This window comes from Nerophis lumbriciformis, linkage group LG12 (assembly GCF_033978685.3).
Source record: "Nerophis lumbriciformis linkage group LG12, RoL_Nlum_v2.1, whole genome shotgun sequence".
NCBI classification, from domain to species: Eukaryota; Metazoa; Chordata; class Actinopteri; order Syngnathiformes; family Syngnathidae; genus Nerophis; species Nerophis lumbriciformis.
The window spans coordinates 31,216,880-31,240,588 of record NC_084559.2 but is presented as its reverse complement, the minus strand read 5'-3'; the positions used below and the strand labels follow the sequence as shown (position 1 = coordinate 31,240,588).

At 44.3% G+C, this 23,709-nt stretch overlaps 1 protein-coding gene across 1 annotated transcript in view; it reads right to left on the bottom strand.

Annotated features, from left to right (window-relative positions):
- atp6v0a2b (ATPase H+ transporting V0 subunit a2b) overlaps positions 1-23,709 on the bottom strand; it is a 35,966-nt gene that overhangs the window by 4,263 nt on the left and 7,994 nt on the right. Inside the window, exons 6-18 of the mRNA XM_061986352.1 lie at positions 17,043-17,169; positions 16,473-16,555; positions 16,284-16,377; positions 13,718-13,930; positions 13,462-13,612; positions 11,238-11,377; positions 10,994-11,151; positions 10,805-10,895; positions 9,150-9,268; positions 8,862-9,072; positions 1,302-1,421; positions 1,102-1,221; positions 901-1,018 (exon numbers count right to left, since the gene is read on the bottom strand). Of these exons, the coding sequence (XP_061842336.1) occupies positions 901-1,018; positions 1,102-1,221; positions 1,302-1,421; positions 8,862-9,072; positions 9,150-9,268; positions 10,805-10,895; positions 10,994-11,151; positions 11,238-11,377; positions 13,462-13,612; positions 13,718-13,930; positions 16,284-16,377; positions 16,473-16,555; positions 17,043-17,169 (1,745 nt within the window). The remainder of the gene's footprint in view (positions 1-900; positions 1,019-1,101; positions 1,222-1,301; positions 1,422-8,861; positions 9,073-9,149; positions 9,269-10,804; positions 10,896-10,993; positions 11,152-11,237; positions 11,378-13,461; positions 13,613-13,717; positions 13,931-16,283; positions 16,378-16,472; positions 16,556-17,042; positions 17,170-23,709) is intronic.

Below are 23,709 nucleotides of genomic sequence, written 5' to 3'. Positions count from 1 at the left end.
CCTCTTTTTCCTAATTAAATTAGGGGGGTTTATTCTCCCAGTCGGTGACCAATGCATTAATTCAGTCACAAAGACATTCTGTTTCTGCCTGCGAGTCCGCATTCAGGGCAGGATGACCGTGTACCACAGTGTGAATTTAAGCAGTCAGTGAGACGAAAGTCTGTCACTGAAGTTGCTGCTTCTTCTAAATGTTGGGTTTCAACTTCTATGCTAGTGTTGGCCAAATTACTTTATTTTTTTCTTCTGGGTTGCACTTCCAGCTGTGTAGGGGGGTGGAAGAAGCACAACGCTGATTGGACAATAATTACGTCGTGACGAGCCTAACTTCCGTGACGGTGGACAGGGTTGGTCGCGCACTCACGCACACAAACACATTCACAGTTACACGACGAATACACAAACACACACACATTCACAGACACCCACAGGATCACGGTCTATAAAGGCGGATTGTTCCGTGCAGGATTATACCAAACACCATTGCTATTTTCATCCCTACTGTTTACTATTGCGATATCTTCTAACAGACATTTCCACCATGTTTGATTGGGGAAATATGCTAACAGCTGATCACCGTGATCGAACTGAAATTAATTGTGATCATCGATCACGTTCATATAATCGCCCAGCCCTAGCGTAGAGTGGGAAATACTAAACCACATATTTTCCCCGGCAAATGCACTGCTGCACTAACTTGCAATAATAGTGGTATAAACTAGTAAATGTCTCCACTCCAGCAAGAAGCACCTCCAAGTCGTTGTCAGTAAAATAATTATTTTCTTAACGTTGCAATGTAACTACAAGCAAACTTTGATTTAATTTATATTATTTTCTACACAACAATAATAATAAAAAAATTCAAACAAATCAGAGGTTGACTATCGTCCACCACGTACTTACGGGCATGTGCCAGACTCAAAGCCCAGAGCCTGAGGTAAGAGGCTGTATTGGAAACGCACCCCAGGCAGTACTCTATAGTGTGGATGGCCTGATGCAGGAACTCGTCAGCAAAATCAAACTATGACAATGACAAAAGCAAGATGTACAAACACAAATTAACAGCATTTGTTACAGTTGCACCATAAAAAATGCCATGCTAACCTCCTCTGTGTGCTGCTCTCCGCTAGAGGAGAGCTCACCATGACTGCTGCCCTCCTCCATGTCATGAGTTCGCAACAAGAACAGTTCCTCTTCACTGCTATGACGCACACGCTCATAGCCCTGAGAACACAGAGAATGCCAAGTCAGATTTGCACGATCATATTGTAAGCCATCATGACTCGGACAAGCACTTTGCTCACCCTGTACATTCTTAATCGATGACTTCCATTGTGAAGCCAATAGAGGTAGAGTGGTTTCCCTAGGAGTAAGACAGGTACTGACAACACAGCGATGACCACAAGAAACATCTGAAGGCCGCTCTGGAAACAGAAAAAAAAAAATCAACATTTCACCTTTAATGGACAACATTGCATTAAAAAAATCCAACTTACACATTAGCTTACACTACATTATTTTTCAGTTGAGAAAAAAATGGTGTATTCCTTTTGCATTCACGGAGAACTTATTACTGTAAATGTACCGGTACTGTACCTGAACTACTAAAATACCTTAATCAAAATTATCCTGGGTATTGTTAATTTTATGAACCTGTAGGTACTTTTTTGATTAGTTAAAACATTTTATTTGAATACCTCAATGTACTTCGGTTGACAATAGAAGGGTGTGCATCAATGCAAATTAGGATCATCAAATCAAATCAGGATACATTGGAACCTCAATTTACGAACCCCTCATTGAACAAACTTTTCATTTATGAACCATAGACTGAATAAAAATATGCTTTGGTGTACGAATGTTTCATCCACTCATTGTGTGCCTCGCAGTGTAGCCATTTTGTGCCCAGCAGCACATTAAGTTAAAGTTAAATTTTAAAGTTAAAGTACCAATGATTGTCACACACACACTAGGTGTGGTAAAATGTGTCCTCTGCATTTGACCCATCCCCTTGTTCACTCCCTGGGAGGAGAGGGGAGCAGTGAGCAGCAGCGGTGACCGCGACTGGGAATAGTTTTTAGTGATTTAACCCCCAATTCCAACCCTTGATGCTGAGTGCCAAGCAGGGAGGCAATGGGTCCCGTTTTTCCATAGTCTTTGGTATGACTCGGTCGGGGTTTGAACTCACAACCTACCAATCTCAGGGCGGACACTAACCACTAGGCCACTGAGTAGGGCGGGCTGATTGCTCTCCGTTGCTCATTTAGTCAGCACAGCAATGCTGTTGTTGTACTAGGTGTGTTTTAGCCCTTTTAACAGCATTTTTCTAGTTTAGCTCACTCAATATGAGTCCAAAGAATTTGATGAGGTGGCGACTTGTCCAAGGTGTACCCCGACTTCCGCCCGATTGTAGCTGAGATAGGCTCCAGCGCCCCCCGCGACCCCAAAAGGGAATAAGCGGTAGAAAATGGATGGATGGATGGAATTTGATGGACAAGCGATGTGTGGTTTGAAACATTTAGGAAGTAGCCACAGTGTTGTTGACTTTGCACCCTCGCCCTCTATTCAGCAGCATGCCAAAAAGATTAACCGACAAAGCGAAGTGTATTTATTATTTTATTTAAGAATTTTTAATTATTGTAGCAAATAGCCTTTTAAAGTTCAGGAGTTTTGTTATTCCAAACTGCGAGTGCACCACAGGGCTAGTTACAGTGTATGCGTGTGTCAGCAGGGCAGCTGCATAGGAGGACAGTTAGCCAGTTAGTTGTTTTGTAATTAAATAGGTTGTATTCACCAGACGTCACGTCCAGCTCATTAACTATGTGAGGCTGGAAGTGGTTGGCCAGGGTAAGTCTGCAATCATAGCATTCAGGGCGGCATTTTGCCGTTCTCGAAGAAAAATTACGTATGCTTGCGTTGTTTTTAGGCTGTTGGAACTGTTCAAATCGCAAAAATGTAAAATATTTATTCATATTTTTTCGAGAGGTGATGAAGAACGGCGAAAGATGTCAACATTTTACGAAAGACGCCGAGAAAAGTGGCACGTCCTCCAGACTAAGGGAGCAGAATCGAAGAATGCACAAGTTTGCAGTGATCACTTGGTTAAAGATTAGTTTCCAATTAAAGTATTATCTTAAAGGGGAACAGAATCAGAAGTACTGGTACTTTTTTAATCCGCTGCACTTTTTTGGGGAATGTTGCCTATCGTTCACAATCCTTATGAGAGACAAGAAGACCAAAGTTTTAGTTTTTTTTGCAGCCCAACATGTAAAAATCGTCTCGTTCTCGGTGGTTAGCAATGAAGCTAATTGGAGCAATCAATTCGACTTCTAAATCAATTTAAAAATGCATTCAAAAACCGCCAACAATACATCATTTACGTTCCGTAACCTGTATAATAACGAAGCTGTAGAGACATTTTTATTGTAAGAGCGAACGCGGAGAAACTCTCTTTCTAGCGGAGTAACACATCGCCATGCTTTGGTATTAGCTGTAAAAGCTAGCTATGGCAAGCAATAAGCTAACTTCTACATCAGCACCCGATTTACGTTTGAGTTTGTAATGTATAACACAATGCAATAGAACACCAATATGTACTGACTGAAAACATCATCATATTACAGTACCGGTTTCTGTAAATTATTAGCCCATATTTCATTTATTGTTTGTACACCGCAAGTTTGACACCGTATGTAGTAATGACACGCATGACATGCTGCGCGTATCATGATCAATATTAAAGTACCGTATTTTTGGGAGTATAAGTCGCACTTGTCGAAAATGCATAATAAAAAAGGAAAAAAACATAAGTCGCACTGGAGCCCGGCCTAACTATGATAAAAACTGCGACTTATAGTCCGAAAAATACGGTAACTCACTCAATGGAAAGTTGTGCGTTTGGTCGAGCTGGACGGAGATGTTTTTTCCAGTTTATTTTGGGTAAGCACGCCATTTATGTTGGCATAGCTTGGCTCGAAGTTCCACATCTACACCGTCAAAGTCACACAGACCTCACTCTCTCGGCTTTCTTCTGCTCCAACGTTTCACGCTCTCTTTGTGCTCGCCTCTATAAGCAGTAGTTCACTCTCTGTGTATTCAGCTTCAAAAAGATAAGGTTGTGAATTCTGATTTGCCCAAAAATAGTTCTCTTCGTCATGATTAGAATACACTCGTGTTTTTTTCCGGAAGTAGGAACACACATTTGTTGCCGGAAGTGCACTGCTATGGAAACGGAAATAAATGCGCTGACGAAACAAGTTCCCCCAATGATTAAAATTACCAAAATAGTGGTATGTTCTTATCTTTCATAATGATTGTGATTCCAAAAAAAGTGCAGTTTCCCTATAATATTATTTGAATTTTCACTTCTTTCTTAAAACACATTTTTTCTACGAGTGTTTCGTAAAGCACCAAATCGGCGAGTCCAAATGTGAGCAAAAACCAGAAAGCGTTAAGCTTTTACCAAAGGTAGCAATCATAAATGAAGCTTTCAGCACATACACAATGTTGACATCTATAGTTATATTTTGATAAAGACGGGGAAAAGCACGCATACTCATAAACGGTGCGTGCAACAACAATAACAAACATGGCAGTAGACACAGTTAAATCTAGAAATGCAACCTTAACCGAGCAAAAACGATGCATATTTATACGGGAGAGTCTAGGTACCAATTTCCTTTACCCAGCCACACCCAAAAAAAATTGTAGACCTCAATGCTTTCCTAAGTTTTCATCTGTTTTCTTGAGTAGAATGATGTCTGGAGAACCAGATAGTTCGACATATCTGGGAACGCGACCGACGGATAATCCTAGAGCTCACTCGATAAATATTTTTTTGACCACGGACAGTATATGGATCAATGCCATCGCATAACTAATTATTTTGATTGTGTGGGATTGGAAAAATCATTTACAGAATCTTATTGTGTATATAACTCATTTTGCAAAGTATATATCTGGGCTCCTCTCTGAGCTGCCACCTTAACGTGGTAGAGGAGTTTGCGTGTCCCAATGATCCTAGGAGCTATGTTGTCCGGGGGCTTCTATGCCCCCTGGTAGGGTCTCCCAAGGCAAACTGGTCCTAGGTGAGGGATCAGACAAAGAGCAGCTCGAAGACCTCTATGAAGAACACGAACAAGGAACCCAGATTTCCCTCGCCCGGACGCGGGTCACCGGGGCCCTCCTCTGGAGCCAGGCCCGGAGGTGTGGCACGATGGCGAGCGCCTGGTGGCCGGGCCTGTCCCCATGGGGCCCGGCCGGGCACAGCCCGAAGAGGCAACGTGGGTCCCCCCTCCAATGGGCTCACCACCCATAGCAGGGGTCATAGAGGTCGGGTGCGATGTGAGCTGGGCGGAAGCCGAAGGCAGGGCACTTGGCGGTCCGATCCTCGGCTACAGAAGCTAGCTCTTGGGACGTGGAACGTCACCTCGCTGGGGGGGAAGGAGCCTGAGCTAGTGCGTGAGGTGGAGAAGTTCCGGCTAGATATAGTCGGACTCACTTCGACGCACAGCAAGGGCTCTGGAACCAGTTCTCTTGACAGGGGCTGGACTCTCTTCCACTCTGGCGTTGCCAGCAATGAGAGGCGACGGGCTGGGGTGGCAATTCTTGTTTCCCCTCGGCTCAAAGCCTGCACGTTGGAGTTCAACCCGGTGGACGAGAGGGTAGCCTCCCTCCGCCTTCGGGTGGGGGGACGGGTCCTGACTGTTGTTTGCGCTTACGCGCCCAACGGCAGTTCAGATTACCCACCCTTTTTGGATTCACTCGAGGGAGTACTGGAGAGTGCTCCCCCGGGTGATTCCCTCGTTCTACTGGGGGACTTCAACGCTCATGTTGGCAACGACAGTGAAACCTGGAGAGGCGTGATTGGGAAGAATGGCCGCCCGGATCTGAACCCGAGTGGTGTTTTGTTATTGGACTTTTGTGCTCGTCACGGATTGTCAATAACAAACACCATGTTCAAACATAAGGGTGTCCATATGTGCACTTGGCACCAGGACACCCTAGGCCGCAGTTCCATGATCGACTTTGTAGTTGTGTCATCGGATTTGCGGCCTCATGTTTTGGACACTCGGGTGAAGAGAGGGGCGGAGCTTTCTACCGATCACCACCTGGTGGTGAGTTGGCTGCGATGGTGGGGGAGGATGCCGGACAGACCTGGCAGGCCCAAACGCATTGTGAGGGTTTGCTGGGAACGTCTAGCAGAGTCTCCTGTCAGAGAGAGTTTCAATTCCCACCTCCGGAAGAACTTTGAACATGTCACGAGGGAGGCGCTGGACATTGAGTCCGAGTGGACGATGTTCCGTACCTCTGTTGTCGGGGCGGCCGATTGGAGCTGTGGCCGCAGGGTAGTTGGTGCCTGTCGTGGCGGTAATCCTAGAACCCGTTGGTGGACACCGGCGGTGAGGGATGCCGTCAAGCTGAAGAAGGAGTCCTATCGGGTTCTTTTGGCTCATGGGACTCCTGACGCAGCAGACAGGTACCGACAGGCCAAGCGGTGTGCGGCTTCAGCGGTCGCGGAGGCAAAAACTCGGACATGGGAGGAGTTCGGTGAGGCCATGGAAAAAGACTTCCGGACGGCTTCGAAGCAATTCTGGACCACCATCCACCGCCTCAGGAAGGGGAAGCAGTGCAGTGTCAACACCGTGTATGGTGGGGATGGTGCTCTGTTGACCTCGACTGCGGATGTTGTGGATCGGTGGAGAGAATACTTCGAAGACCTCCTCAATCCTACCAGCACGTCTTCCTATGAGGAAGCAGGGCCTGGGGAATCTGTGGTGGGCTCTCCTATTTCTGGGGCTGAGGTTGCCGAGGTAGTTAAAAAGCTCCTCGGTGGCAAGGCCCCGGGGGTGGATGAGATCCGCCCGGAGTTCCTTAAGGCTCTGGATGTTGTGGGGCTGTCTTGGTTGACAAGACTCTGCAACATCGCGTGGACATCGGGGGCGGTACCTCTGGATTGGCAGACCGGGGTGGTGGTTCCTCTCTTTAAGAAGGGGAACCGGAGGGTGTGTTCCAACTATCGTGGGATCACACTCCTCAGCCTTCCCGGTAAGGTCTATTCAGGTGTACTGGAGAGGAGGCTACGCCGGATAGTCGAACCTCGGATTCAGGAGGAACAGTGTGGTTTTCGTCCTGGTCGTGGAACTGTGGACCAGCTCTATACTCTCGGCAGGGTCCTTGAGGGTGCATGGGAGTTTGCCCAACCAGTCTACATGTGCTTTGTGGACTTGGAGAAGGCATTCGACCGTGTACCCCGGGAAGTCCTGTGGGGAGTGCTCAGAGAGTATGGGGTAACGGACTGTCTTATTGTGGCGGTTCGCTCCCTGTATAATCGGTGTCAGAGCTTGGTCCGCATTGCCGGCAGTAAGTCGGACACGTTTCCAGTGAGGGTTGGACTCCGCCAGGGCTGCCCTTTGTCACCGATTCTGTTCATAACCTTTATGGACAGAATTTCTAGGCGCAGTCAGGGCGTTGAGGGTATCTGGTTTGGTGGCTGCAGGATTAGGTCTCTGCTTTTTGCAGATGATGTGGTCCTGATGGCTTCATCTGGCCAAGATCTTCAGCTCTCACTGGATCGGTTCGCAGCCGAGTGTGAAGCGACTGGGATGAGAATCAGCACCTCCAAATCCGAGTCCATGGTTCTCGCCCGGAAAAGGGTGGAGTGCCATCTCCGGGTTGGGGAGGAGATCTTGCCCCAAGTGGAGGAGTTCAAGTACCTCGGAGTCTTGTTCACGAGTGAGGGAAGAGTGGATCGTGAGATCGACAGGCGGATCGGTGCGGCATCTTCAGTAATGCGGACGCTGTATCGATCCGTTGTGGTGAAGAAGGAGCTGAGCCAGAAGGCAAAGCTCTCGATTTACCGGTCGATCTACGTTCCCATCCTCACCTATGGTCATGAGCTTTGGGTCATGACCGAAAGGACAAGATCACGGGTACAAGCGGCCGAAATGAGTTTCCTCCGCCGGGTGGCGGGGCTCTCCCTTAGAGATAGGGTGAGAAGCTCTGCCATCCGGGGGGAGCTCAAAGTAAAGCCGCTGCTCCTCCATATCGAGAGGAGCCAGATGAGGTGGTTCGGGCATCTGGTCAGGATGCCACCCGAACGCCTCCCTCGGGAGGTGTTTCGGGCACGTCCGACCGGTAGGAGGCCACGGGGAAGACCCAGGACACGTTGGGAAGACTATGTCTCCCGGCTGGCCTGGGAACGCCTCGGGATCCACCGGGAGGAGCTGGACGAAGTGGCTGGGGAGAGGGAAGTCTGGGCTTCCCTGCTTAGGCTGCTGCCCCCGCGACCCGACCTCGGATAAGCGGAAGAAGATGGATGGATGGATGGATGGATGGATATATCTGTGGCTTATAGTCCGGTGCAGCTAATATATGAAAAATATTTTTTTCTTCTAATATTTAGTGGGTGCGGCTTACGGAGTGCTTTATAGTCTGGAAAATAAAGCACATTATTAAAAGTAAAGTTGTCAGATATTTGCTTGAAACAGTGGATGTTTATGCACAATTATTTGCACTTAAAAATACATGTTTGAAAAAATACATTTGATTAGAACATTGTTTGTCTTCAATTACAGCAAGTGTGTTTTATACTAAACATTCCTGTCACTTCATTTTACACTATGGCATTTTTAAGTTTTTTTTTTGTTGTTTTTTTTTTAAATATTTTTTTTTAACAGTTCCACCATAATATGATACTGTGGCCTTAATACAGTGACAATATTGTACTGTGAGATTTCGACGTCGTTACATCCCTATACAAAAAAATATTGAGCGACGAGGCCTATTGTACTGAATTGTATAATTGTGACATTTACCAACTGTATCCCACTGTTTATTGAAAAATGCTGCTCTTAGTTTCTCACCTGTCCAGGGTAGAGGGGCTGCACTGCATCCCCTTGCATGAGGAACATGTTGATGAAGTGAATGAGGATGCTTGGAGCGTGTCTGGAGTTCTTGGCGGAGAAAAAGAGCCACTTGTAGAGTATCATTAACGCCAGGTAGCCAAATAGACAGAGCAGGAAGAGGAGTTCAGGGAGGAAGACCAAGTAGAGGTTGTGCCTCCTTCTAAAGTGCCTGTTTTTGTAAATGAGAATAAAGTGGACAATTAGGTCCAACAGCTTGCGTTCAAGATGGAAGAAATAAATACTTACAAGTGATTAAAAGTGCTAAGGATCACCCCAAAGCTCATGTGAATGATGCCCAATATCACAGACATTTTCATCTTATAGGAGTTGAGAAACGTAAGCCGGTTGGATGCCAAATTCCAGATCTTATTGAAGACAAACAATGTATTATGCACAATAGAGTAAAGCAGCACTAAACAGCTACAGCATCCAAATTAGAGAACATTTTGATTAAAGTATGAAAAAGATGTAAAATGTTTTTTTATTGATAGATCGATAGACGGATTTAATACTACAATACTAGCATTACGTTCTGACTGTAAATATCTGGAGAGAAAATATGCATATATTTCTTATTAAATAAGTAAGGATAACGACATAACAATTTAGTATTATTTGCCCTGCACAATCGAATCCATTATAAAATCTGTATTAAACATTTACTGTGGTTAGTGGTTCTATTATTTGCCCCCTTCTTGAAGCCAACTAAAAATACAAAACAAATATTTTTTTAAATGCCTCTCAGTATGATGTAATAATATACATTCAGTAATCCTTCGTTTATCGCTGTTAATTGGTTCCGGGCCTCACCATGGTAAATTAATTTCCACAAAGTAGGATCAATTGTAAACCTAAAATTACAAAAGTAGAGCATAACAAACCCCTATCTACAGTTTTCAACATTATGTAAATAGCAAATAACACCCACATAGTCAGTCACCTTTACAATCTTTTTATTCATCAGGTTGCTGGTATACTCGCTGAGGCTGCCCCAATCAGTGACCAAGATACTGAACAACATGCTCTGACTGGTTTGCTCCTCATCTAGTGGCCAATACTATTGATATGTTTTTAAATTTCATTTAGCCACTTTTTTTTTTTTTTTTTTTACTTGATTTTTACTTAATTTAGGCCAAAAGTGTGTCAAATATGATTAAAAAAAACGCGAAAGAGGGAAGCCGCCAACTTTGAAACACCATGTGGAGAGGGGCGGCTGTATTAAATGATAAATGGGTTATACTTGTATAGCGCTTTTCTACCTTCAAGGTACTCAAAGCGCTTTGACAGTATTACCACATTCACCCATTCACACACACATTCACACACTGATGGCGGGAGCTGCCATGCAAGGCGCTAACCAGCAGCCATCAGGAGCAAGGGGTGAAGTGTCTTGCGCCCAAGGACACAACGGACGTGACTAGTGACTATTGATAAATTAATAATTCTCTGACTGTGTCAATCAAAAATTTCCATTGTAAGTTGGTAAAAACTGAATATACATATAGATCTTAAATAAATAATACTAATATTTACTACATCCTGCACTATATTTACTGCTGCTTTTGGAATTGTTCTTAATGGTAAACAAAATAATAATTAGATTGACATTGCCGTCTATATTTCCTAATCAACTGAGCTGAGTTGATAGTGCTGTGTAAACAACATTTTCTGCTTAACTTCCTCATAAGGTTATAGACGCTATTGCCACTTTGTCAAATTAGAAATGTGTAATACAAGTCTAAGAAAAGATGACTATAAAAAAGGGTGAGGTTCTGAGTTTGAAACACATATGGTGTAGTAACATGAAGTGAGTGTGACTTTATACAGAAAATTAAATGGTGTATTACAAGCCTGTGGCGCTAGAACGAAACAAAACACAAAAAGATATTGTTAATACTCACAGGGTCAATTCCGAGAGGGTATGGCCCATTGAAAACACCAGTAACATTTGGATCCAGAGTAAGAAAACTATTCCTGTTGAGATCCTCTGCTCTATTGGGTTAAGAATAAGGTAGACATAAGGTTTGTCTCTCAAAAATACATCAGACAGTCCGTTTCTTCCATTTAAAATGCTCTTGTGAAATACTTACGTCCATTGTTTAGCTGTGAACATGGCTTTCACGCTCCATCCAGAACCAAAGATGTTAATGGACTTGGAGAAACAGTCATTGTATATGAGGCCAGTGTAGACCGAGAAAAGGCCCATCATGAGAATGATGTAACGACCCTCAAAAAATGTGTTCCAGATCTGCATGTGCACAACAAATGACACGTCAAACCTATCGAGATACATGTCGGCACAATTGTAAATCGGGTGGAAAAAAACCTCTTTACTTCGTTTCTGGTATTCTTAAGCTTGCGATTGTTCTCATATAACACCATCCAGAAAGCAAAAGAAGCCATAAGAAGGCCGTGACCCAGGTCTCCAAACATCACAGCAAACAGGAATGGAAATGTGATGATTGTGAAAGGAGCTAGAATAAAATTGGAGAAAGAAGTCGAGAGAAGTATTAGCAACAGGCAAATACTGTTTTGCATTAATGCCAAACAATACAGTGGTACCTCAAATTACCAGTAATTTGTAGGGATGTATGGTATCAAAATCTCACAGTACAATATTATTGTGGTATGTGTTAAAAATGCCATAGTGTGTCAAATTAAGTGGCAGGAATGTTTAGGACAAACAGACTTATTGTAATTAACACAAACATAATGCTAAAATGTTCTAATCATATGTATTACTACAAACAAAGAATTGTGCAGGGAGATCAAGCAAATGTATAAAAAAAACAAAAACTTGCATGTCTTTCAAGTGAAAATGTAAACATCCAGTGTAAAACAATGTTCACATTTTCAACTTTTACTTTGAGAAGCAGTGGACATGTTTATATCAGTCTGGAATATGCTGTTTCTTAACAGTTAATAAACAATATAACTTGTAATAATGTAAATACATTACAAACTGATGTTTGACTTGGATGTCTTCAAATATCTTTTCTGGATGACAGTTTATGAGGTGGCAAATTGTCCAGGGTGTATGCTGCCTTCCGCCTGAGTGCATCTGGACCGGCTCCAGCCCCTCCAGGACATCAAGAGAAACAAGTGGTTGATAATTTATAAAGTAGTTTTTTAGTTTCCTCACATTTTCCGCATTGAACATTTTGTTTTGGTGATTACGTCCGTGCGATGCGACGTGACAGGCTGGCTCTGTGTTGCCCTGGAAACGCTCAAGACGAAAGTATTGCTTTGCAGAGTGCATAACTTCTTACCTCCGCCAAACCCATGTTTTCACCAGGGTGTGTTTGTCAGTTTGTTAGCAACACAACTCATTTATGGATGGATTTAGATTTTTCAGGAAATGTCCAAAAAAACAATTCCTCTCATCGACTACCAACACACTTACCTTCCTGCTTAAGGCGTTCTGCACTGCGCAGAGGATTCTGGGAAATGTAGTTTATTTTCAGACCTGGCCAACGCTAAAGCGCCAGAAAAAACTACACACCAAGTTTTTTTTAGTTTTTTTATACAGTCAGGTGTCACTGTATTATTGTGAAGACTTTGAAACCATAATACTGCGATATCTACAATACTATTACTCCCCTAGTAATTTGAGATAAGAGCTTTCTCTCAGCTTTAAGTAGCGAGCATATTCATCGTCGGTTGAAAAAATATATTAGTAACAAGGTTGTGCCTTATGAGCAATATAGAGTTAATATATTGTTACGTGTTGCTGTTCCTGCTTTGTTTACACAAGAAACAAACATAAGTTTTGATAGGACAGTTGATGTGCGCGTTTGAGCACAGCTCAGAGATCAACACAATCGTGCCCTCCAACCAGCAAAACGGAGTCAACCCTGCCGTAGCATTAGTCAGCATCACACATGCAGCCATAAAAATGTATCCATAACATTATTGAGAAGCTGCAGATGCTGTTTTTGACGTTTTTCAATTTGTTCTGTATAGTCCTGACTCAACAAACTGCACGGTCAAGCATCACCTTTGCCACACATACATACTATCTCTTGTTGACTTGTTGTCAACTCTGACCTCTCCGGTCCGCCATTCAAACAAATATTGTGGAACATAAACCGCGACTTCCTAGTTCCTATTGTTACACGACAGAGACAATGTTGCCAGATCACTAGAGAACAAGCAACCGGCTCTATTAAAGCAAGTCACTTATAATAAGCAGATAATAAGCAGTCTTTGCAACACTGCATGGAGAAGCAGCCGAAAGGAGACAGTCTGGTCCCAAATAAATGCTGAACAATATTTTAAAACATTTTCTTGAAACTACTGTAGTTGTTTGTTGAACATGCATTTTTCAAACAATATTTTTTATTTTCTAAAATTTTGCATTTAGTTTTTAAAGGCATGTTACATGTTAAAATTGTTGTGTTTCTGGAGGGATATGCACTGATTAAATATATATTTCAATGAATTCAAATGGACACAACTGCAAGTTCATAAGTCGAGGTACCACTGTAATTATAATAATAATGAGAAAAAATAAAAAGTTAGGAAAATTATTTAAGGTGCAGAAACAAACAAAATGTACCAGGGTTGACTTCTCGGTACGTGCCCACTCCATATGCATCAACAATGTTTTGGAAGCCAGCAGTAAATTTGTTGGACCTCATCAGTGTGGGTGGAGTGTCACTAGTAGGGATGCGATTAACAAAGGAAGGAACTGTGGATCCACTTTTCTTCTGTGACACAAACAACAGAAAATCAGTCAATCAATCAAACATAAAACGTGAACAGTAGAAATTGCTCCAAATTAAATGGCCTATAACTATAGGAGTTTACTTTACCGAGCCATCTTCCAGTGCTCTTCTCAGGGTTGGAAGCTCGTTGACAGGACACCAGACCTCAGCGATTAGACACTTGTTGGTGACATCAAAACTACACTGGTTGAGTATGTAGTAGATAGCTTTCATCTTCTTGACCTGTATGACCCAGGTGTAGACTGATTCTGAGGCATTCATCAGGACCTGCTTCAGATATTCCTCAGTTCTACGAAGTACCTGCAAACAACAGATGGGTTACATGCATGCATGCATTATTATTATTATTATTATTAGGGATGTTCCGATACGATCATTTATACTGACTGTAAATGTTTCAATTAAAAAAGATGAATGTCATAACTAAAAAAAAAAAAAAAAAAGCTTTATTGAGACAATAAAACATCGACAAATACTTTGTTGATGCACCACTTGCAGCAATTACAGCATGAAGTATTTTTAAATATGATGCCACAAGCTTGGCACACCTATCTGATTTATACACCCTAGCCTTAAATAGGTCAATTTTTAGACCAGTTGATCTGCTGTCTCTCTTTTCTGCTCTGCTCCCCTCTCCTGGGAGCAGAGCAGAGGAAGCGCAAGCTGTTCCAAGCTGTGACCAGGGATAAACCACTGCTCTATGCATCAGTTGGTGAGGTCTCTGCGCTGCTTACTTGTCTACATACAAGAGTATCCACTGCTGGCCTCAATATGAACTGGACTCTCACGTTATTAAATGTATCCACTCTGCATCCATTGCATCGGTCACCCAAGGGTCGGGGGGCACATCTGCACTCCCTTTCAAGGTTTTTCGTTGTTCCCATCGGGTTGAGTTTTTTTCTTGTCATTGTGGCTTCTGCAGCCCTTTGAGACACTTGTTAAGGGTTATATAAGTACACTTTGATTGATATATTTGAGCAGTTTTGCCCAATCCTCTTTGCAGCACCTCTTAAGCTCCATCAGGTTGGATAAGAACTGTTGGTTTTCATCCAGGATGTCTCTGTAAATTGCTGCATTTATCTTTCTCTCTATCCTGACTCGTCTCCTAGTTCCTGCCGCTGAAAAACATCCCCACAGCATTATGCTGCCACCACCATGCTTCACTGTTGGATGGTATTGGCCTGTTGATGAGCGGTGCCTGTATTGATGCCAAAGAGTTCAATCTTTGTCTCATCAAAAAAGATAAATTTTGTTTCTCATGGTCTGAGAGTCTTTCAGGTGCATTTTGGCAAACATTTTACTAAGAAATGGCTTCCGTCTGGCCACTCTTCTATACAGACCTGGTTGTTGGATTGCTGCAGAGATGGTTGTCCTACAGGAAGGTTTTCCACTCTCCAAAAAATAAATGCTGCTCTGACAGCGTGACCATATATTTCTTGGTTACCTTCCTGACTAAACTAAGATGAATGCAGCCATGTACAGAGACATCCTGGATGAAAACAAACACTTCATATCCAATTTGATGGAGCTTAAGATGTGCTGCAAAGAGGAATGGGAAAATAAGAATGGGTGAAACTACCCAAAGATAGGTGTGCCAAGCTTGTGGCATCGTATTCAAAAATACTTGAGGCTGTAATTTCTGCCAAAAGGTGCATCAACAAAACGTTGAGCAAAGGCTGTGAATACTTATGTCCATGTGATTTTTTTTTATTTTAGGTGTAATAAATGTGTAAAACATAAAAATAAAAATAAACTTTTCCCATTGTCATTAGGAGGTAATGTCTGTACAAATTTGAAGATAATTATACATATATTCAATTTTGGAATAAGGCTGTAACATAAAATGTGGAAAAAGTGAAGGGCTGTGAATAGCTTCTGGGGGCAATGTAACATCTGGCAAAATGTATTATTGGCCAAGCCTACATGTTCAATATTAACAGTCAGAAGCAAAAAAAAAAAGAAAAAAAAAAGAGATAACTAAAATGAATGTTTTGAAGTCCAGAAGGGAGTGGAGGGGGAGAGAGAGAGTTAAAGAAGGTATGATTGTTAAGAGGGAAAAAAATATTCTTTGCCAAGGTCTCATGTTGATCATGTGCTACAGGGAATGAGAGCAACTACATTTTTCAGTCACAGAAGCTTAATGCTCGGAAACGCTTCACTGACTAACTAACTAAATTGGTTAATCCTTTAAAAAGAGACTATTTGGCTGCTTTTCTTTTGGTACAAGCGAATGGCAACAAGATTTATAAGCATGTATCGTCTTAAAACACACTTGCGACTATACATTCAATTCCATAACACACTATGTTAACTTGTGCTGGATGATATTCAAATATATAGTTTGAACTACAGTAACTATACAAAAGTCAAATGTATGTTTGAACTACAGTAACTATACAAAAGTCTATTTCTAGATTTTTACATGACATGTTCTCATATTAGTTTCAAGCCACTTTTGTATTCGTAACAATTGTTGCTGCCATTACTCCAGGATTTTTTTAATCCCAGTGGCAAACACTAAGAGATCCTTTAACCTCTGCAGATTATATTTTAACAAGATGACAGTCAATGCATGTTCAAGTAAAACATTTAAAAACAGACCAAAAAAGGCATTCTGCCATACATAACAAAAAAAAAAAAACTGAAGACATACAGTGTGCAGGTCCTGGATGCGAGTACTTAATCCTTGCACAACGTCGGTCCTCTCCTCGTTGCTACTCGGATATGGATACACGTGACAGTGGTAGCTAAGGACGGAGAGAAAACATACAGTATTACCCATTTGTGACTCTTGCTTGCAGCTCATTCAGAAGCTTAAATCCATAGTAGGTTGGAATATTACCAGTCACAGATCTTCCTCACTTTCTGCCCAATCTGCTCTCCCCAGTAGGAGATCAAGAACACAACACTTTTAGTGAGTTCACCCTACACACAGAAAACATGGAGAACACAGATGCATCTTTAGAATCTTCTCATCACTTCCACACAAACATTGAGACATTTTAGAGCATGTTATTTTTACACGACTGGATTATTTTTTTCATTTACTAAAATGCATATTTCCTTTGCAATAGTTATGCCAAATACTGCAATGTAATACACTGCCACTGTTGCATCCTTTATACCAGGGGTGTCAAACTCAAATACAGAGTGGGCCAAAATTTAAAACTGAACAAAGCCGCGGGCCAAGGTTGAACAAATTAACCTTTTGATAGGGACCCAAACAAGTTTTGCATTAAATATTGAACAAGCAAGACTTATATAACTTTATAGTGACATGCAAAATCGAGTTTCAAATAATGATAATAATAATAATTAAAAAATATCAATGGCATATCAAATACAATTTAAATAAAAACGCTAAAATATACACCCCTGCTACCCCCCCCAAAAGATGTGTCATGTGGCCTACACTGTCAGGATCTTCAAGATACTCCTCCACTTCAGCATAGCTGAGAATTGTGTAGCCTTTGCACACTCGCCACAGCATCCGCTCAAAGGCCTCAATCTTCGCCCTCTGGATGAGTCCAGAAATAAAACTGCAAGAAAATTATAAGAACATTCTCAAGCAGTCATACTGTACATTCATATACAAGCATTGTCAATAATGGCTTAGCTCCTTCAGTTGTTTATGTTTGCTTGCAAGTATTAACAACTGTCCGTCGGTGCGCAGCTCGTACATCGCCGCCCTCTACTTCACCCTCAGCAGCCTGACCAGGCAACGTGTGCGCCAACACGGACGCCGAGAAGATCTTCTCCATCTGCACCATGCTCATCGGCGGTATGCCGGACGCCTCGTATGGAATAACGTGATTGGGCAGGCACGCTGTTTATATCGTGGAAAAGCGGACGTGAAAAAAGGCTGTCCTCACTCAGATCCGCATGGAGCTGGAGGGGGCGCGGCCTCCAGCTCCGGTTGAAAATCTGAAGATTTTCGGGAGAATATTTGTCCCAGGGAGGTTTTCGGGAGAGGCGCTGAATTTCGGGAGTCTCCCGGAAAATTCGGGAGGGTTGGCAAGTATGTTTTAGGGGTTTGTGTTAAAGCATTAGCCTAGTTAAATTTTGGCTAACATGTTTTCTTGTATTTTTGTGGCAAGTTGTTTCAGACATTGAGGGGTTATGTCTATGTTCTTCATTGCAAACTGCATCGAAATGAACCACAGTGTGTGTTTATGTGTGTTGGAACAGGTTGCAAGCAGCTGATAAGGAGCGCTTAAAGCTCATTATTAATAGCTTACTTGAAGGAACATGTCGTGGAAAGCCATGTTGTGAGTTTTCTAGTGAAAGCTTGTACAAATACTTTCATGTACCACGCACATGTCTCGGAAACACAGGTATTTTGCAGAAATACAAGTATTGGTGTAAGGGCAGCATAGTAATGCTGTGGTTAACGCTTGTGCCTCACAGTGACAAAGTCCTGGGTTCAATTCCCGAGCTAAGGATCTTTCGGTATGTAGTTTGCATGTTCTCCCAGTGACTGGGTTCTCTACGGATACTCCAGCTTCCTCCCACCTCTAAAGACATGCACCTGGAGATAGGCTGATTGGAAACACTAAAATTGGCCCAATTGTGCTTTACGGGAATTCCTGGCAACGCTGCCAGTATTTTACTGTATATTCTATAGATTTTTTTGTAAACAGGTTAACAATATACCAATTTTTTTCATAGTAATTTACCGAAAGCAAAAACAAATATCAACTGTAAAATGTTCTAAACATCGTGACTGTATTTTTATACGGTGAATTCCTGGCAACCACAGCTGCCGGTATTTTACCGTAAATTGTGCAGATTTTTTTTACAGCGTACAACAAAAGATGGGGAGAAGGCGCGATCGAAATGGAGGCACGCAAATAAGACCGCCCACAAAACGGTGCATCCAAAAGAGTTTTTGATTGATTGATTGAAACTTTTATTAGTCGATTGCAGTTCATTACATATTCCGTACAAATGACCACTAAATAGTAACACCCGAATAAGTTTTTCAACTTGTTTAAGTCGGGGTCCATGTAAATCAATTCATGGAAGAGACAATCAGCAAGCGGCTTGAAAACGGTCTGTAAAACATAATCTATGCATTTTATGGTCCCAAAAATATGGTAATACATGAAAATGCATAGTTTGTTTTGAAAATCTCCTCTCTGAGATGCCACCTTAACGTGGTAGAGGAGTTTGCGTGTCCCAATGATCCTAGGAGCTATGTTGTCCGGGGGCTTTATGCCCCCTGGTAGGGTCTCCCAAGACAAACTGGTCCTAGGTGAGGGATCAGACAAAGAGCAGCTCGAAGACCTCTATGAAGAAAACAAGCAAGGAACCCAGATTTCCCTTGCCCGGACGCGGGTCACCGGGGCCCCCCTCTGGAGCCAGGCCCGGAGGTGGGGCACGATGGCGAGCGCCTGGTGGCCGGGCCTGTCCCCATGAAGCCCGGCCGGGCACAGCCCGAAGAGGCAACATGGGTCCCCCCTCCAATGGGCTCACCACCCATAGCAGGGGTCATAGAGGTCGGGTGCGATGTGAGCTGGGCGGCAGCCGAGGGCAGGGCACTTGGCAGTCCGATCCTCGGCTACAGAAGCTAGCTCTTGGGACGTGGAACGTCACCTCGCTGGGGGGGAAGGAGCCTGAACTAGTGCGCGAGGTGGAGAAGTTCCGGCTAGATATAGTCGGACTCACTTCGACGCACAGCAAGGGCTCTGGAACCAGTTCTCTCGAGAGGGGCTGGACTCTCTTCCACTCTGGCGTTGCCGGCAGTGAGAGGCGACGGGCTGGGGTGGCAATTCTTGTTGCCCCCCGGCTCAGAGCCTGTACGTTGGAGTTCAACCCGGTGGACGAGAGGGTAGCTTCCCTCCGCCTTCGGGTGGGGGAACGGGTCCTGACTGTGGTTTGCGCTTACGCGCCAAACCGCAGCTCAGAGTACCCACCCTTTTTGGATTCACTCGAGGGAGTACTTGAGAGTGCTCCCCCGGGTGATTCCCTCGTTCTACTGGGGGGCTTCAATGCTCATGTTGGCAGCGACAGTGAAACCTGGAGAGGCGTGATTGGGAAGAATGGCTGCCCGGATCTGAACCCGAGCGGTGTTTTGTTATTGGACTTTTGTGCCCGTCACAGATTGTCCATAACAAACACCATGTTCAAACATAAGGGTTTCAATATGTGCACTTGGCACCAGGACACCCTAGGCCGCAGTTCCATGATCGACTTTGTAGTTGTGTCATCGGATTTGCGGCCTCATGTTTTGGACACTCGGGTGAAGAGAGGGGCGGAGCTTTCTACCGATCACCACCTGGTGGTGAGTTGGCTGCGATGGTGGGGGAGGATGCCGGACAGACCTGGCAGGCCCAAACGCATTGTGAGGGTTTGCTGGGAACGTCTGGCAGAGTCTCCTGTCAGAGAGAGTTTCAATTCCCACCTCCGGAAGAACTTTGAACATGTCACGAGGGAGGTGCTGGACATGGAGTCCGAATGGACCATGTTCCGCGCCTCTATTGTCGAGGCGGCTGATTGGAGCTGTGGCCGCAAGGTAGTTGGTGCTTGTCGTGGCGGTAATCCTAGAACCCGTTGGTGGACACCGGCGGTGAGGGATGCCGTCAAGCTGAAGAAGGAGTGCTATCGGGTTCTTTTGGCTCATAGGACTCCTGAGGCAGTGGACAAGTACAGACAGGCCAAGCGGTGTGCGGCTTCAGCGGTCGCAGAGGCAAAAACTCGGACATGGGAGGAGTTCGGTGAGGCCATGGAAAACGACTTCCGGACGGCTTCGAAGCAATTCTGGACCACCATCCGCCGCCTCAGGAAGGGGAAGCAGTGCACTATCAACACCGTGTATGGCGAGGATGGTGTTCTGCTGACCTCGACTGCGGATGTTGTGGATCGGTGGAGGGAATACTTCGAAGACCTCCTCAATCCCACCAACACGTCTTCCTATGAGGAAGCAGTGCCTGGGGAGTCTGTGGTGGGTTCTCCTATTTCTGGGGCTGAGGTTGCTGAGGTAGTTAAAAAGCTCCTCGGTGGCAAGGCCCCGGGGGTAGATGAGATCCGCCCGGAGTTCCTTAAGGCTCTGGATGCTGTGGGGCTGTCTTGGTTGACAAGACTCTGCAGCATCGCGTGGACATCGGGGGCGGTGCCACTGGATTGGCAGACCGGGGTGGTGGTTCCTCTCTTTAAGAAGGGGAACCGGAGGGTGTGTTCTAACTATCGTGGGATCACACTCCTCAGCCTTCCCGGTAAGGTCTATTCAGGTGTACTGGAGAGGGGGCTACGCCGGATAGTCGAACCTCGGATTGCCGGTAGTAAGTCGGACACGTTTCCAGTGAGGGTTGGACTCCGCCAAGGCTGCCCTTTGTCACCGATTCTGTTCATAACTTTTATGGACAGAATTTCTAGGCGCAGTCAAGGCGTTGAGGGGATCTGGTTTGGTGGCTGCAGGATTAGGTCTCTGCTTTTTGCAGATGATGTGGTCCTGATGGCTTCATCTGGCCAGGATCTTCAGCTCTCACTGGATCGGTTCGCAGCTGAGTGTGAAGCGACTGGGATGAGAATCAGCACCTCCAAGTCCGAGTCCATGGTTCTCGCCCGGAAAAGGGTGGAGTGCCATCTCCGGGTTGGGGAGGAGATCTTGCCCCAAGTGGAGGAGTTCAAGTACCTCGGAGTCTTGTTCACGAGTGAGGGAAGAGTGGATCGTGAGATCGACAGGCGGATCGGTGCAGCGTCTTCAGTAATGCGGACGCTGTATCGATCCGTTGTGGTGAAGAAGGAGCTGAGCCGGAAGGCAAAGCTCTCAATTTACCGGTCGATCTACGTTCCCATCCTCACCTATGGTCATGAGCTTTGGGTTATGACCGAAAGGACAAGATCACGGGTACAAGCGGCCGAAATGAGTTTCCTCCGCCGGGTGGCGGGGCTCTCCCTTAGAGATAGGGTGAGAAGCTCTGCCATCCGGGAGGAGCTCAAAGTAAAGCCGCTGCTCCTCCACATCGAGAGGAGCCAGATGAGGTGGTTCGGGCATCTGGTCAGGATGCCACCCGAACGCCTCCCTAGGGAGGTGTTTAGGGCACGTCCGACCGGTAGGAGGCCGCGGGGAAGACCCAGGACACGTTGGGAAGACTATGTCTCTCGGCTGGCCTGGGAACGCCTCGGGGTCCCACAGGAAGAGCTGGACGAAGTGGCTGGGGAGAGGGAAGCCCAGACTTCCCTGCTTAGGCTGCTGCCCCCGCGACCCGACCTCGGATAAGCGGAAGAAGATGGATGGATGGATGGATGTTTTGAAAATGTTGTTCAAAGTAAAAAATGTTGTTTGCACATAGCAAGCACAGCTAAGTTTACTGCAGAGAAGACGACCATTCTTTCATGAACGCCTGGGTCAAACACTTGCTGTCCTTGCGCTCACCCAATCACCAGTCAGAATACAGTATGGATGCATGCACTATCTTACAGAAAGTGTGACAATATACTGTACATCTCTTTAGAAAATATGCACATTTCCTAAATTCCGGAGCCATTGGTTACAGACCCCTGACCTAATTAGTGATGCACAAGGACTATAGTCTGAGTGATAAAGAACTGTGTGGGCATTAAGGGCGCCGCCCTCAACTGGTTCCGGTCGTACCTAACCGACAGGAGTTTTTGTGTAAAAGTAGACAGTTTTATGTCGTCCACAGCTCCTTTACCACATGGGGTCCCCCAGGGCTCAATCCTTGCCCCAATTTTATTTGCGCTTTACCTTCTCCCCCTTGGTTCTATTTTTAGGAAGTACAGTATTGCATTTCATTTTTATGCCGATGATTGCCAGATTTATTTTCCCATGGCACAAAATAACACGGTTCAACGTCTTATTGACTGCCTGCACGACATCAAAGTCTGGCTTTTAGCTAACTTCCTGAGCCTAAATGAAGATAAAACAGAAGTTATGTTGTTCGGTCCAAGTCGCTCTCCCTCCCCCAACGTTGACCTCGGCACTCTGACCCCGTATCTCAGCGACTGTGTCACAAACCTGGGGGTAAAGTTTGACTCAGATTTTAAATTCGAAAAACAAATCAGCAGCGTCGTTCAAAAAAGCTTTTATCAATTACGCCAAATAGCGAAAGTGAAACCGCTTCTATCAAGACATGATCTTGAGAAATTAATCCACGCTTTTATCTCGACTCGTCTTGACTACTGCAATGCCTTGTATGTTGGCATTAGCCAGGCCTCCCTCGCCCGCCTGCAGCTCGTGCAGAACTCTGCTGCTCGTCTGCTAACACAGACCCGCAGACGTGAGCACATCACCCCTATTTTAGCGTCCCTTCACTGGCTCCCTGTGCGTTATCGAATACATTTTAAACTCCTTTTATTTGTTTTTAAATGTCTAAACAACCTCGCGCCAACCTATCTCTCCGACATCCTTCAGCCTTACTGCCCCACCCGATCCTTAAGATCAGCCGATCAGCTGCTGTTGACGGTCCCTGACACAAGGCTGAAGCTTAGAGGTGACAGAGCTTTCGCCGTTGCTGCTCCCAAGCTCTGGAACGACCTACCCCTGAGTGTTAGACAAGCCTCCTCTCTTCCTGTTTTTAAATCTCTCTTAAAAACATACTTTTATTCCATGGCTTTTAACACTGAGTGATATCCATCCTGCAATGGCGCCCCATAATACACCTGCTGTGATCCTGTTTTTATGTTTTTATTAATTCTATTTTAATTATTTATTTTTTTATCGTGTTCTGTTTGTGTTGTGTTGTGTTTGCTCGGTACTCGTTTTATCTTTTAACCTGTTCATTGTACAGCACTTTGGCTACCCCTGTGGTAAATTTTAAATGTGCTCTATAAATAAAGTTGATTTGATTTGATTTGATAATCACGGTTATCATGCATTGATAAATTTCACAACAACAAATTTATAAAATCACGCATTCCTTAGAGATTTTAATTACTGTTGTGAATAACAGTAATCAAATCATAACATAATACAGTACAAAAACAGTACTAACTCAATTCTTCATTAAATAACTTGCCACTATCATAATGTAGCTCACTTATTTTGTTTTACATTTACTTTGGCATATAAAGGTGCACCACATAGGCCGTATTAGACCCTTTAGCAACAACTTTCT